Here is a 15,515-nt window from a genome sequence, read left to right on the forward strand (position 1 = left end):
CAGGTAAGATTACAGTTTCAGATCAAAAATCATTTATCAAAATTGAAACTTTATTTGGTCAAATGCCAACAAATTTATGAATTGTTGTGATGTGTGTGGTGAGTAAACAGTAGATTGTAGCAAGATTTCATGTTGATATCTCAGAGGTTTCATCAAGGTCAGACCAGTGAGATTAGCAACACTCAGGGCCCCGGGTGCCAAGCGAATTCGAGGTCAAGCGTTCAAAGTGCGAATATATAGCGATCTTTCCCAGTGATAAAAGTTCATTTTAAGTTATATCGTTTTTTACTGGAAGTTCATTTATAATTCAGTTCTATACTTGAAAAATCACAAGTAAGAACAAAGAAGGAAACTCACCTTTCTTTTTCATTACATATATTACTCTATTTTACTAATCAACTAACTTATCTAACCGCTTGGCCTCCTTGCGGCACTGCTCCTGCCTCCCTGTGGCGGGGCCGGAAACTTGGGAGGGAAAGTCAACCTCCCAGGGCAAAAAGGAGCCTAACATGGACTACGACAATTACCCAGAGCTTGAGCAGCCTAGGCGCTCATCTAGTACCATCAACAATGCTGATCATGAAATTTCTCATGATGTAACAAAGTCTAAACGACTGCGTACAGACACAGACCAACAGGAATGCCCATCATTCCTTATCTTACATAGTCAGTCTGTCGGACAAATCTATGAGCACTCTCTCACCATTTCTTATACAAAAATGTTTGGAAAATGTGGCAGGCTCTCCCAAAATGGTGAGAAGACTAAGATCTGGAGACCTCTTGGTAGAAACAGTGAGTCGTGCACATTCTGAGAGACTGTTGAAACTAACAATATTTGGCGGACTACCCATTCAAGTTACCCCTCATGCAACACTAAATACTTCCAAGGGAGTAATTGCAGAGTGGGATCTGATAAATGTAACAGAAGATGAACTGGCCCAAGAACTCAAACATCAGAAAGTGATACAAGCCAAACGCATCATGATCAGGAAAGATGGAGAACTTGTTCCCACCCGCAACATCATCCTGACATTCGGAACACCTATCTTGCCATCCACTGTCAAAGCCGGCTATCTCAACTGCCGAGTACGACCCTTTATCCCGAATCCTATAAGATGCTACAAGTGCCAAAAATTTGGTCACGCACAAATGGCTTGTCGAGGAGATCCAGTCTGCCCAAACTGTGGGTCGAAAGAACATTCGCACACAGACTGTGACGCCAAAACACCGCACTGTCTGAATTGCAAAGGCATGCATCCAGCCTACTCCAAGTCATGCGATCTATGGAAAACTGAAAAAAAAATCCAAAAGTACAGGGTAGAACGAAAAGTCACATACCAAGAGGCAAGAAAGCAAATTATGCTTAACGCACCTAAGAACACATATGCAGCAGCAATGCAAAAATACCAAACAACAGCAACACAAACTGAAGTATCAGTTCCCCCAACCATGTCGATTGCAGATTGGGCCCGATCTATACTGTCACCATCAATGAAACAGACTCCAAAAGAGCAAAAGGTAGTAGATAGAGCCAACAACACCCCTGTTACAGTCCCACCAGCAACCCCACATAGACCATCAGATATTTCAAAGTCAAAAACCGACTCAGTTACAGATAGGAAGACAAGCAATATCACTTCAGCAAATATGGACACTGATAACAATACTGACCCAAATGAACCTATTCTAGATCTCCATGCAGAAGATGTCATGGATATCGGACGCCCAACCTTTCCAAGAAAGGAGAAAATGAAACTCGATCGCCACAAACAGCCTGGGAATAAAAAAGACTCAGAATCTACCTCAAGTAACAGAACCAAATAATGCACCAAATCATACAGTGGAAGTGTAGAGGAATTCGCAGTAACATTGATGATATCCACGAGTTAATTAATCGTTACCATCCCGTAGGCATCTGCCTACAAGAGACAAATTTAACACAGCATGTATCACTCTCAATTAAGAATTATGCACTCTTTAGAAAAGACAGAACTACTACAAATAATACTCACGGAGGGGTAGCCATACTCATAGACTCACGAGTACCTTGCAGATTAATTCCTTTACAAACCTCCATCGAAGTTGTTGCAACACGTATTGTCATTGGTATTACTTTGACAATTGTTTCTATCTACCTATCGCCCAATCACTCCTATACCATCCATGAACTGGAAGATCTTATTCAGCAGTTGCCAACCCCTATCTGTTTATTGGGTGACTTCAATGGACACCATCCATTGTGGAGTTCTCCCAATGCAGATGGACGAGGACAACTTATCGAACAGCTTGCTGACAGACAAAATCTGACTATACTAAATACTGGCTTGCCAACTTACATCCATCTCTCTACGGGTAGAACTTCTGCAATAGACCTTTCGATATGCTCTCCGATCCTAGCCGACCGGGCCAGCCGAGTGGGTAAAGTACCTGCCCGGCAACTCAAAGGTCGCGGGTTCGATTCCCGCCTCGGGCTTGGATCAAAGTACTGCAAAAACCTTGGGAGGTGCAATATGGCCACAGAAGCCGATGCGCCAACAACTACCAAATCAATCAATCAATCAATCAAGCTCTCCGATCCTCTTCCCTAGTATTGAGTGGACAGCCCTCGACAACCCGCTAAATAGTGATCACTTTCCGCTAATATGTAAGATTCAAACAGGACATTCCATAATTTCCCAAAACTACGTAAAATGGAAATTCTACAGAGCAGATTGGGCAAAATTCACTTCCCGAGTGTCCTTTGATGAACAGATAATCGAAACCTGTCCTATTGACAGAGCTACTGATCACATCACGAGACAAATACTGGCTGCTGCATGCACTGCGATTCCACAATCACAGTCAACAACCTATAGAACCATAAACTATTGGTGGAACGAAGAGTGCAAAGGTGCAAAAAAAGAAAAAAACCGAGCATGGAATCTGTTTCGAAAATATCCCACCACTGCCAATCTTATAAACTACAAGAGACTCAGAGCCAAGGCCCGTCACATTAGGAAGAAAGCTAAAAGAGAATCTTGAATTCGATTTGCGAGCTCGATTAATAAAAATACTGATTCAAGAATAATATGGCTGAAAATAAAACAACTAAGTGGCAAAGTTCCCGATTATCCTCCCCAATTCTCAACTGGAATGGACAGGATCTTTCTTCTCCTACAGATATAGCGAATGCCCTAGGGACTGTTTTTTCACAGTTATCTGCCTCAACAGCATATGATCTATCATTCCAGAAGATCAAAGTATTAGCTGAAAAGTCCAAACTGAACTTCAGACCTATGAGTAAATGTACTTTACCTTATAATCAGCCGCTTACAATGCTTGAACTTCAAGAAGCCATATCTAGCTCAAAACACAGTGCTGCAGGCCCCGACGGAATATACTACATAATGCTCCAACACTTAAATAAAGAATCGGTCTCTTCACTGCTCACTTTTTTCAATCGCATCTTTCTTGAACATTGTTTCCCCAGTTCCTGGCACCACTCCTATATAATAGCAATTCTGAAACCAGGAAAAGATCATTCCATTCCTGAAAACTATAGACCTATCTCTCTCACCAGCTGCTTAAGCAAAACCCTGGAAAAAATAATTCACCGTCGACTTACTTGGTTTTTCGACTCTAAAAATATAATTTCTGACAATCAATTTGGATTCAGGAAAAATCGATCAGCCCTGGATCTCATGGTCAAAGCGGAAACAAACATCAAGAATGCATTCATTCGAAATGAGCATCTCGTCATGGTATGCCTTGATGTAGAAAAAGCCTTCGACACCACATGGCGTTTTGGTATCCTAAGAGATCTGCATTCCCTTGACCTGAGAGGCCACTTACCGTACTTCATATTGAATTTCCTTCAGCACAGATCTTTTCAAGTCCGATACCGACAAGTTCTCTCTCAAACATATATACAAGAAGAAGGGGTCCCACAAGGCTCTGTGCTCAGCGCCACCTTATTCGCAATAAGAATAAACCATATGACTAAATATATGCCCAGCACTGTGAATTCATACTTCTATGCCGATGATCTCACTTTTTCTTGCAGTTCTCAAAACATGACTTTCATTGAGCGGCAGCTCCAAATTTCAATTAATAATATTCAGTTATGGATGGCACAGAATGGGTATCGACTCTCTTGTTCAAAATCTAAAGTAGTTCACTTTTGTAACAAAAGGAAGATGCATCCAGATCCAGAAGTACACTTAACAAATTAGCCTATCTCAGTTGTTGTGAGCAGCATTCGTCTGCTTGGTCTGACTTTTGATGGTAAGTTGAACTTCATAGAGCACGTTAAACATCTAAAGACGTCTTGCCTGAAAAAATGAACATACTCAGAGTCATTTCTTCTACATCATGGGGTGCAGATCGGTACACGTTACTGCATTTGTATAGAGCCCTAATCAGATCTCGCCTTGATTACGGTGCCCCGGTGTATGATTCTGCTAGGGAAAGCGTGCTAGCGCGACTTGCACCAATTCAACCCTCTGCCCTGAGGATTTCTATAGGCGCTTATAGAACTTCACCAGTTCAAAGTCTTTATATTGATGCTCATGAACTTCCTCTAACCCTCAGGAGAAAGATATTAATTCTTAACTATACAACTAAAATCCAAAGTCTACCTACCCATCCCATTAGGCCAATACTTAACGACCCACAGTTCACAACATTCTATAGAAATAAACCTAGAGCAATTCAGCCTTTTGCTCTCAGAGCTCAAGCATTATCAGAAACTTGGAATATAGATCCCGATAAAGTTCTTCGAGATTTAAGCAGTACGGATCCCCCATGGAGGTCTATTAAACCACTCTGTGACAATTATTTTCTAAACTGGGGAAAACACTCTCTTGCAAATGTTAATATACAACAACTCCATATAGCCCATACACAAAATTATCTGCATTTTTCAAAAATATATACTGACGGATCAAAATCTGAGAGTGGAGTGGGTGCTTCAGCCATTTTCCCTCATAAAACCTTCTCCGTATCACTTCCCAATGAATGCAGCAGCTATACAGCTGAATTATACGCCATGAAACTTGCAGTGGAAAATATCCTCCATCTGGCCATCCATAAAAGCATGATATATACGGACTCCCAGAGTGCGATTATAGCTTTACAGAACAATTCTTCTAAAACACATCCTTTAATAAAGCTCATAAAATCCAAACTGATGCATCTTCAAGAACTCCAACAAGTGGCCATTTTCTGTTGGATCCCAGGCCATGCTGGGATACAAGGAAACGAACGTGCAGACTATGCCGCTAAACATCCATCTGACAGAGAATTATCACAGCATTACGTCCCATATCTTGACTACAAAAGTAACATTCGAAGAATGTGTAAAGAACAATGGAGAATTCAATGGCAAGCCCAAACGCACAATAAACTCCACCAAATAAAACCTGAACCGCAACCGTGGACCTCCAGTTTCCGTATAAACAGGAGGGAGGAAGTAATTTTAACTAGAGCGCGAATTGGCCACAGTCATCTTACCCACCTTTATCTCCTCACAGGTAATGATCCTCCACAATGCACACAGTGCAACTGTCCACTCACAATAAAGCATATTCTTATTGAGTGTACTTTATACACCACTGCCCGCCAAGTCTCTTTTAGCTTTCTGCCAAACCTTAAAGAACCTTTGACACTCTGCCACATCATAGGTAACGACGCTAATCTACTGGAGTTCTTTCACTTCACAAAAAAGATCGAATTATACCATCGTTTTTGAGTAATGCCATCACAATCACCATGCATATTTAACATTCATAACGGTGATAGGTGCAATATGGCCTAAGCAGCCCTTGCACCAAAAAACAAGAACAACAACAACAGCAACACTCAGGTAGACCAAGGACACCTAGAGACAACACATCATCATTATTGCCACCATTTTGGAAAAAGACAGACATATGACCAGGGAGGAAATAGCCAATGAATCTGGAATACCAAAATTATCTTTCCACTGAATTTTAATTGAGGTGTTACAAAAAAAAAAAAGTTTGTTACCCTGCGGATCCCACATCTGCTGTCAGATGAACAGTGAGCAATGAATAAATAAATTGCAATACAGTTACTCATGCATCATCAGAAAGAAAGTGAAGTTTTTAAAATGCATTGTTTCAAACTGATGAGAGATGAATAAGTAACTTTGAACCTGAACTGAAGTTGCAATTGGCTCATTGGAGGCATCCATCTTCACTGTGCCTCTATAAATGCCACAGAAACAAAAAAAGGTGAAACAAATGGTCATTGTGGCTTACAGTTATGTGAGCATTATTGCCATTGATCGTGTGTTGCCACTTGGAAGATCAGTAAATGGAATTTCTTCATCAGAAATTACATCCAAAAATTCATTAGAAGTGGCTGCAGATGTTGGAAGCTAGTGTGTTCATACTCCATGACACACAATGCCTCACATCACACAGTCTGTACAGCTTGTTTTTGCCAATTACGAGTGAGAAGCACTCCATTCCTACCTTAAAGACCTGATATGACTCCTTGCGATTGCAGACAGCATTGAAGGTTTTAATGTAAATTATGTTAGAAAATAAGTATAGTATTAGTAGTGGCATATGATGCAAGAAAGCAAGCTTATAAAACAAAAAAAATAAAATAAAAAACTTCCCACATCACCTGTCCATCCCCTCCATTGGTAGTTTGAATTATTCAAACTATCAACTTACTTTACTTTCACTACCCACCTACTTTAAATTACCTGCTTTTGTGAATTACTTTTGGGATAACTCTTGTATAATACTTGCAAAAGTGAAAACCACAGATTTAGTAGTGCACTGTAAAATAACACTTAGCATTTTACTCAGCAGCATATTAAATATTAGAGCAACTGTATGTAAATCACTTTCCTTGACTGGCATCTTTATGATAAATTGGTAGAGAAGCCAGTTAATTTACTGAGCTAAATGCTTCTTATCTTACTGGTCTTCTGGAACTTAAGTGCTGGCAAAGAACATTATGTAGGAATTAATTATATGAAGATCTATTGCAGAAGGAAACAGAATGTGGCCATACTGGTGACATTCATTGAATAATCTGCATATTGCAGATTATTCAATATATGTCCATAGAGTTGTATTATGCAGTATGAAGGAACTTTAATGCTGGTTCAAGATGAAAAAGACTTAGGCATTATGATTCAACCTGACATGAAATTTTTCATACAGTAAACTGTATGAGTCTTCCTAGCCATGTGGCTAGGAAGACACGTGGTGTCCACCCCACTAGTGCTTTTGCTAGTAGGGAGAAGGATGTCATTATCCCTCTTTACAAGGTAATGATTAGAACACATTTGGAATATTGCATTCAGGTTTGGAGACTGCACCTAAAAAGATGTAATTTCTGGTATGTTCTCTCTCATGGGCGTGACATGAATCGGGGACACAAATATAGTCTCTGAGAATGACAGAAGGTTGGTATAGTCCCAACTCTACAAATTATTGATTTCCTTGAAATGTATGTTCTCTAATTTAATTTTCCTAACTGTAACATTATCCTTTGTGAATTTAATGTTAATTCCAACTGGCTTCCATTTTCCTCTTGTACTGACCATGCTGGTAGAAATACCGAGGCTTTTGTTATCACCATAAAGTATTCTACTAACTAAATAAACAATTTTCCATATGTAAACTTTTTATTTATCTACTAGAATATCAAAAAATCCTAAATAGTTACCTAATACTTTTGATACTAATGCCTTTCCTTACCAACAACCAACCCTTTAAACGAGAGGTTGGCAACCTTCTTCCACATAAGGGCCAGAGGCCATGTCTGTGAGTGAACAGTGGGCCACATTCATCTCTATAGCTAATAAATGAAGGCAATAATAATAAAACATAATAAACTCTGAATAATGTTATGTCTTAAGGACAAGCAGTTAGTGTGAGAGTTGATGCTGTTTGTTGCTCAAAAGTCTCTCAAAAATCTCAACATTAGGAGACAGGCTAAATGAGACCATATACAGGACATCGTCTAAATGGGCATCAGTGTAGTTCTTAACTTGCTCTTTGTGTATTTCAGATTTCTTCCCTGGAGCTGCAAATTCAGATTGTTTAAATGGAATGTTAAATCCACTAGAAATTCCACACGTGAATGCCATTTGGGATCACAAAATTCTGAGGCATTCACATTATTACTTTCAAGGAATGTAGCTGTTTCTTCCCACAGAGCATATACAGTTCCTAACATTGCACCTCGACTGAGCCAGCAAACATTGCAGAAGTATAGCAGGTCCCCGTTCTGAGTCTCTGCTTCCAAGAAAAGTTTTTGAAACTGACGATAGTTTAATCCCCAAGACAAGATCAGGTTTACTGCCCTCAGCACTATGCCCATCACATCCTTCAACTTTGAAGACTAACACACGGTGCTTCCTGGTAGATTATGCAGTGCATTTTTTGGACTTTGTGTTTAATTCCGAGGCCTTCCATGTATCTTTGAAGCAGAACCACAACACCTTTCTTTTTTCTAACCATTGCCAGTGCTCCATCGGTGTTACGCATACTAGCTTTGAGAGATCCAGCTGCTTCACATCTGCAGTACACTTCAGCAATGCTTCAAGAATGTCTGCTCCTGTGGTAGTGCCCTTGATAGGTACCGATTGAACAAACTCCTCAAGACTGTAAAAAGTTGAATTTACTCCACATACAAATACTGTAAGCCAAACAGTGTCTTTGGTATCTCTACTCTCATCAAGTGCTATTCAGAAGAACTGGAAATTTTTGCAGTGGTTCTTTATCTAGGTGTGATGCCTTGATGAATCTAGATGTGATGCCTTGGAAACATCAGATTGCTGCCCAAAATATCCTAACTCAAATTAAACTTATAATTGGATGCATCGCTATCATCACAACTCCCAGGACAGCAGGAAGCTTCCAGGCTGACCCTTGGCTCCCTCTTCAAGCAGGTCTAGTCAATATGAGTTGCTTAAATAATATGTTTCCCAGAAACACAATTCACTTTATCAACAGACTAGAGATTGATCTAGACAAGTTCTGTGACTCTAAAGTATACAGATTAGAGAAATTGCAGGAAATCTTCATGTGGATGGAGCTGTGACATCTTCTATCCAGTGGAAAAGCCTGAAAAACAAAAGTACTGAGATGTGTCCAAGTTTGCCCGACTCCTGCTGCTAAAATTATACCAAAATTTGTAAAGTTTTAAATTTGTATGCTTTAAATCTGCTCCTTAAATTTGTAAATATTTCTTATTTATTGCAGTTATTTATGTAAGGTTACCTTGTAAAATCTACTGTTTGTTAAAATTGATTTATATATTTTATATATAATGTAAATAATTAATTGTATTACTAATTGCCCTCCTGGCTGAATGGCTATCTAAGGGATGCAGGCCATATTTATTGATTAAATAAACTGATTTAATAGTAATAATAATTAAACAATTTTTCACATCCACTGACATTTCTTCTATTTGTCGTGTATCTGTTCTTGTAGAGACAGACATTTGAAAATAAAGTCTATTTCTTGGGACATAGAATGTCTACAACTGTCATCAGTTTTTCACAAAATCCCCATCAGTGAAAGGCTTCAAATTTTCTGCTATCAACTTCAACACTGTGTAGCTGGCACATGTATTTCTTTCTGATTCTTTCTAGTTTGTTTTTCTAGGCTCAATTTAAGTTTATGACATTCATCCTTCTTTGCTTGCCCATTAAATTCACTGAATTTCAGATGTTTTGTCTCATAGTGCTGCTTCATGGTGAACTCCTTATTCACAGCAACGCTTGTATAGATGGCAAATAAGCCATATGGGCATGCTGAAGTGTTGTGTAAAAAAGGAATTTTTCTGTCCAAGTGTCTTGGAATACAGCCACTCCATGACTTACTTAAGGGTTGCGTTCCGCGGAACTCTGCATAAGTCGAATTTTACGTAAGTCAGAATTTCCCTAAATGCTTATGCAGTACTCGCAACTATGTGCACTGAATATGATTGAAGCAAAAAAGGAATGTTCAACAAACATGTAAATAGAATTATTTATTTATTTATTTTTTTTTTATCTCATGCGCAGGAAAAATTAGAAAAGTGTACAAAATTACAAAAATTTCAAAATTATAAAATTACAAAAAGAGAGAGGGGACAGGCATAATGTCAGCAAGCTTCACCTTTTGAGCATCATTGCCATAACTCTCCAGCTGATAAGCATGCCACTGAGGAAGTTGAGTGCTGTGGAGATTTAGAAGGGGTTTTTTCAACACATCACAAAATTTCTCTGCAGCTGCAGAATTGGCACTGGTTACTTCACTGCATACTTTAATGTTTTGGAAACCAGCACGATGCTTGAACCTATTAAACCACCCGTTGCTTGCCATGAACTTGGCTTGGGGTTCACCGTGCTTATCCTTAATATCTTCATAAATACTTCTTGCTTTGCTTGAATGGCCATTGGTGCACTTGCTTCTGAATCTGATTTTCCATCCATATTATTAATAGCTTTTTAATCTTCAATATAGCACCTGAATGCTGTTTTGTGCGTTGATCCTTTAATGCATTGATCCTTTAACATGTTCTTTTATATGCACACTGTCCTTTGAAATAGCATTCACTGTTGAAGCAGCAAGATTTAATTCCCATGTAATAGATAACAAACTTTGCCCTGCTTCTTACTTCTTAATCATTTTCATCTTCATGTCTAAATCAATTTTGTTTGGTTTCATCACTGCCACCACTTACACTTTCCATTGGTTGCATTCCATTCATCATTGTAATAAGTAAATAGGAATGAAGAGAAGATTCTTATTGGTATTATCGCAAATGCAATAAGATCGAGTTTATTACCCGTTTGGCGCCTCTGTAGCCAGGTGGGAAGGAGCAGCAGTGCATAGCACACGCTTCTTGATTAGACCGGGGTTCGAGCCCATCACCACCAAATACGGAGGATGCAGAAAGGTCAGGGTATGACCACCGCATATCCCCGAGCAATATGGCCTTAGTTGCTAATGCTCCTAAAAACCAAATAAACAACAAACAACAACAAATTACCCGTTTATAATAGATTGCACTAACAGAAAAGCTCAATAAACTGGAAAGTGCAAATTGTTTTATAATAGTGACCTCCAGAAATGTGTTTTAGAAAAATATCACAAAGGCATTCAAAATTGATTCTTATAACGAAACATATGATAATGATGAAAGTATGGGGCAATTTCCATTATAAAAATGACCTTTTAGAGAGATAAACAGCTTAGTTACATAGCAAAAATTTCAACTTCTGAGGTCCTGGAACAAATTACCAAAAAAAAACAGTGTGTATTATTGGGATCACATTATGATATTTTAACGATACCTCCATTTATTCCTACGGAATGCAAAATACGTTATTGCATAAGCCGGGGAGTGCCTGTACTTGCCACTCAGCATTCATCTTCCTGTGTTTTGTTGCCATTGGCTGAAGGAAAAAAAGAAATTCAAACATTACTATCACTATAACTATTATAATTGTAAGTAAAGAAGATAACACCTTGCAGTTTAGCTATAAATTACGCAACATGCTACAAGTAGAAAATACAAGAAACATGTACTGTATGACAGACAAAACTCACCAAATTCTGAGGAATCCATATTAGGTGCAAAGTAGCAAGAGCAGCAGTAGATGAGCAGAGCAACAGACAAAATTAAAAAAAAGGCCGAAACACAGGTGACAAAGGGATGACAAATGAAAGAGTGACAGACGTGTCTCTATGCAAGCTCCTCCCACACCAAACATGGCTGATACAACATGAGCTGTGGTGCCATCAGCCGCTGTAGCACAGACAGAAAACAGAAGATATGGGAGATATAAACCAATCATAAAAAAATGTATGAAAGCAACACTGTTTCCTAAATCTTCTAAAATTAAAAATCTAAATGCTTCTTTTTTATTTCTATTTTAGATATTTATTTTTTTGACTTATAAACAAATATGTTTATTTATATATGGACTCGTAACACCATCAAATTGTTACAATTTATCAAAATACTGTGGTTCTACATCAGACCTGAGACAGAATTACAAACTTGAATTCTTTTTTAGGACCACCATGGGCTGGGTGGATATTATGTTTCTTTTTGGCTGGATGATTTCGGGTGGTGGGCCAGATCCGGCCTGTGGGCTGTAGGTTGCCGACCCCTGCTTCAGAGTACACAGGCTTACTATTATGGATGAGCTTTGTCATGAAGAGGAATGATTGCCTTTGTGAAACTGTTTGCCTTCTTGCTTTTAATGACTTTATACAAACATTACACTGTTTCTTCATATCGCTGGGAATTGATGGAGAATCCTTTTTTTTTTTCCCCAAGGTGGCACATGTTTATATGCATTGTTGATCTCTTCAACTCTAGTTGTGACAACATTGCATTGGCAGCACAACCTATTGCAGAAATTTTCAGTTTTACTGTATTACATTTACTGTTCGTTATTTCCTGGATATTTCTTAGGACTGAAAATTCACATAGATATATTGATATAGATTTGTCTATTATGTTTGAGAACTTTATCATTGAGAACTTTATAATCACCCTGTACTGCTGCTTCTGCAGTAGTGATATTAGTATTAGGAGTAGCAAATGATGTAAGAAGCAAGCTTATACAATATCAGCCAAAAAAACTACCCATAAAATCTAATTCTTCACTAAGTTTATTCAAACTACCCACTTCAAGAATGCCAGATGGAAGTTTCTGCCAACAATTAATCACACTCTGGCTGAAACCAAATTTTTGCATGTCTATCCTGTAACCATTCTTTTTCAGTTTAAATTTATATTTCCTTATGTGTGTCACCATGAAAGAGTAAGGATGCCATCATCATTTAGTTTACTCAATCCATTTAAAGCATTATAGACTTCAGTTAGGTGTTCTTGCAGGTGCCTGGTTTCCAGCTGGTGCAATTTGCAGAACTGAAGCCTTTTTTTAGTAACAGTACCTTTTTGTTTTCCCTGATTAATTATGTTTCCATTTCTCTGCACCATTTCCAACAGATCCACACCCTTCCTAAAATGAACTTCCATACTTTTGTACAGTATTCAAGATGCAGCCTAACCATTGTCTTATACAGTGGGATAATCACCTGCTTGTCCATGCTGGAAAAATTTCAGTATATCATTGGCAGAATCTCATGAGCTGTCTTATTTGCCATCTGCACTGCTCAGAGAACTTCATATCAGACTGCACAATTATTCCTGAGTCTTTTTTCATTCTCCACTAAAACCTTGAGTGTGGTGCCATCCAGTTGGTATGTTATTCTGTGTTAATGCTTACTGAAATGCAATATCCTGCATTTATCAATTTTAAACCTCAGGTGCCACTTCTTGGCCCCTTTGCTTAATTTCTATTGATCTTGTTGCAGTAGCATACCTTGATTCCTGCCGTTAACTAACCTGCCAATCTTTTTATCATCAGCGAACTTAGACATTAAACTTCCTATGCCTACATCAGTATCATTAATAAATAATAATAATGGAAAATTCTACTAATAACATTAGTCCAAGAAGAGCAGCACCAATAATAATTACTCTGTCTTCTATCAATCACCCATCTCTTTATCCACAGCAGTAACTTGCCCCTAATGGCACACTGCTCCAATTTGTGCAGGAATCTTTCATGTGGCACAGTATCAGAAGCTTTATGGAAATCTAAGTATATGATGGCAAAATTATTTTTTGTTTCCAGTTCCTTTGTTACTGTATCATAGTAGATTGGTAATCATAATCAGATTGGTAAAAAAAAGATCTCCCTTACTAAATTAATACTATGATTGCCATATAACTGCATTCCTGTCATGATGTGCCCACACTACTTCTTTAATCATAGCCTTTATTTTTCCTAGAATAGAAGTCAAGCTTACAGGTCTGTAATTACTCACTTTGTACTCTTATCCCCTTTTATAAACACTGGAGACATTTGCACATCTCCAAATCTCCTGTAGTGAATCTCTGAGAGCAAAAATCCCTCCTATGCACTCAAAAACTATGTAACTACACACCGAACCTGTTTGAACTTATGTGTAATTTGATTGCCATCAGCTGACAGCTCTTAGCAAAAATTGTTTAAAAGTACATTGATCACATTTGAATAGTAATAAAATCTAATACTGTATAATTTAAATTTATGACCTTCTACAGGTGAGACAACCTGGTACCACATGCCCCTACAAAGATATGTGGCATGGAATGACTCAGTATTTTTAAATGGTGAAATCTGAAATTTAAATGAAGTATTGAAACATTTCTTCTGTTCAAAGCTGTTTCAGCTCAAGAATCTTTCATATTGTGAAAAAATTAAATATTGAAATATGATCATTACCATGAAAGAGAAATGTAATAATAGATTAGTTAAATATTTTTATAAATTGGTTTTTATATATTTTGTAATTAATATTGTACGAGAACCTTTGCCAAACTAAAAGCCTTAAATGAATAAGGCACGTGAATTCTATGTAATTTTTTTTTTTAGTTTTTATCAAAAGTGATAACTGTAAAATGGTAATATTGTTTTCAGCATATTGAGGAAACCAGCAATGGACATGGTTGGGTAGATATATACAGTCCTCCTCTTTTTACTACAGGCAATAGTTGGTATTTTTTAAAACTGCCTTCAAATCAAGGAGAAGCAGGCCATTTTCGTCATGTTGCACTTATAAATGTTGATGTGAGTATTCTTTTATAACCACTTGGGCATTTTCTCTTTCTTTATCCATATTAATTTGTCTTTCCAACTCCTATAACAACTGTTGTATTTTTAGTTTATTTTGAATTAATTTATTAAATTCTAATTAATATTAAAACTCAAACTAAATATTATAAACAAGGATTAAATTAATATTAAATTAATAAAATTAATTAAATTAATATTAAAAAAATATTATTAATAGGTTTAAAAAATTCAGTTCTATAAATTTTAGTACATTTGATATACTGTATGTTATATGCAAAGCAGCCAAAGGGCACAGCGTGCTTGAGTTGTATAGGTTCGGGATGCATGACTTCTCAGACTTCTGGCTGAATTAACTGTTATTGATAAGAATAATTTCATTCTTGAATTGCTCTCTAATTGGAAATGAAATGCACCTCCTCTCTTAACCCTGTGGCAGTCATAAGTTTTGGGGAACATAGTCTTGTGTAGATTTCTTCTCAAACTCATACACTTAAAAGATGGCCTGTTTTTGAATATTTTTCATTCTTTTTGTTTTTGTTTTTGTTTTTTTGCTTATGCCTCATTCCATAAATACTTTGTGAATAAAATATCATATGCATAATATCAGTAGCCATTATTTAAAAAATTATGAATTTCTAAACCTTCATGCATGGTTTAAAATTTACTGATTTTTGGACTTCAACATTTAGAATGTAATTTAACTGGTATTAGAGATTTTTCTCTTTTTTTTTTTTAAATAACTTAATTTTCAAGACATAATTAGATATGTTCAATTATTTTATACAAGAAACTGGAATAGTTGTAGGGCAACTGCATATGAAAATTTCTCAATTTTTTTTTTTTTTTAGTCAGCAAT

General features: G+C 37.3%; 1 protein-coding gene across 1 annotated transcript in view; it reads left to right on the forward strand.

The window, feature by feature from the left end:
- LOC150088762 (dipeptidyl peptidase 4-like) overlaps positions 1-15,515 on the forward strand; it is a 238,037-nt gene that overhangs the window by 165,636 nt on the left and 56,886 nt on the right. Inside the window, exon 12 of the mRNA XM_090370316.1 lies at positions 14,504-14,653. Coding sequence (XP_090226442.1) covers positions 14,504-14,653 — 150 coding nt within the window. The remainder of the gene's footprint in view (positions 1-14,503; positions 14,654-15,515) is intronic.

The sequence above is a fragment of the Mastigoproctus giganteus genome, chromosome 3, assembly GCF_048544385.1.
Source record: "Mastigoproctus giganteus isolate SK-2022 chromosome 3, ASM4854438v1, whole genome shotgun sequence".
Lineage (NCBI taxonomy): Eukaryota > Metazoa > Arthropoda > Arachnida > Uropygi > Thelyphonidae > Mastigoproctus > Mastigoproctus giganteus.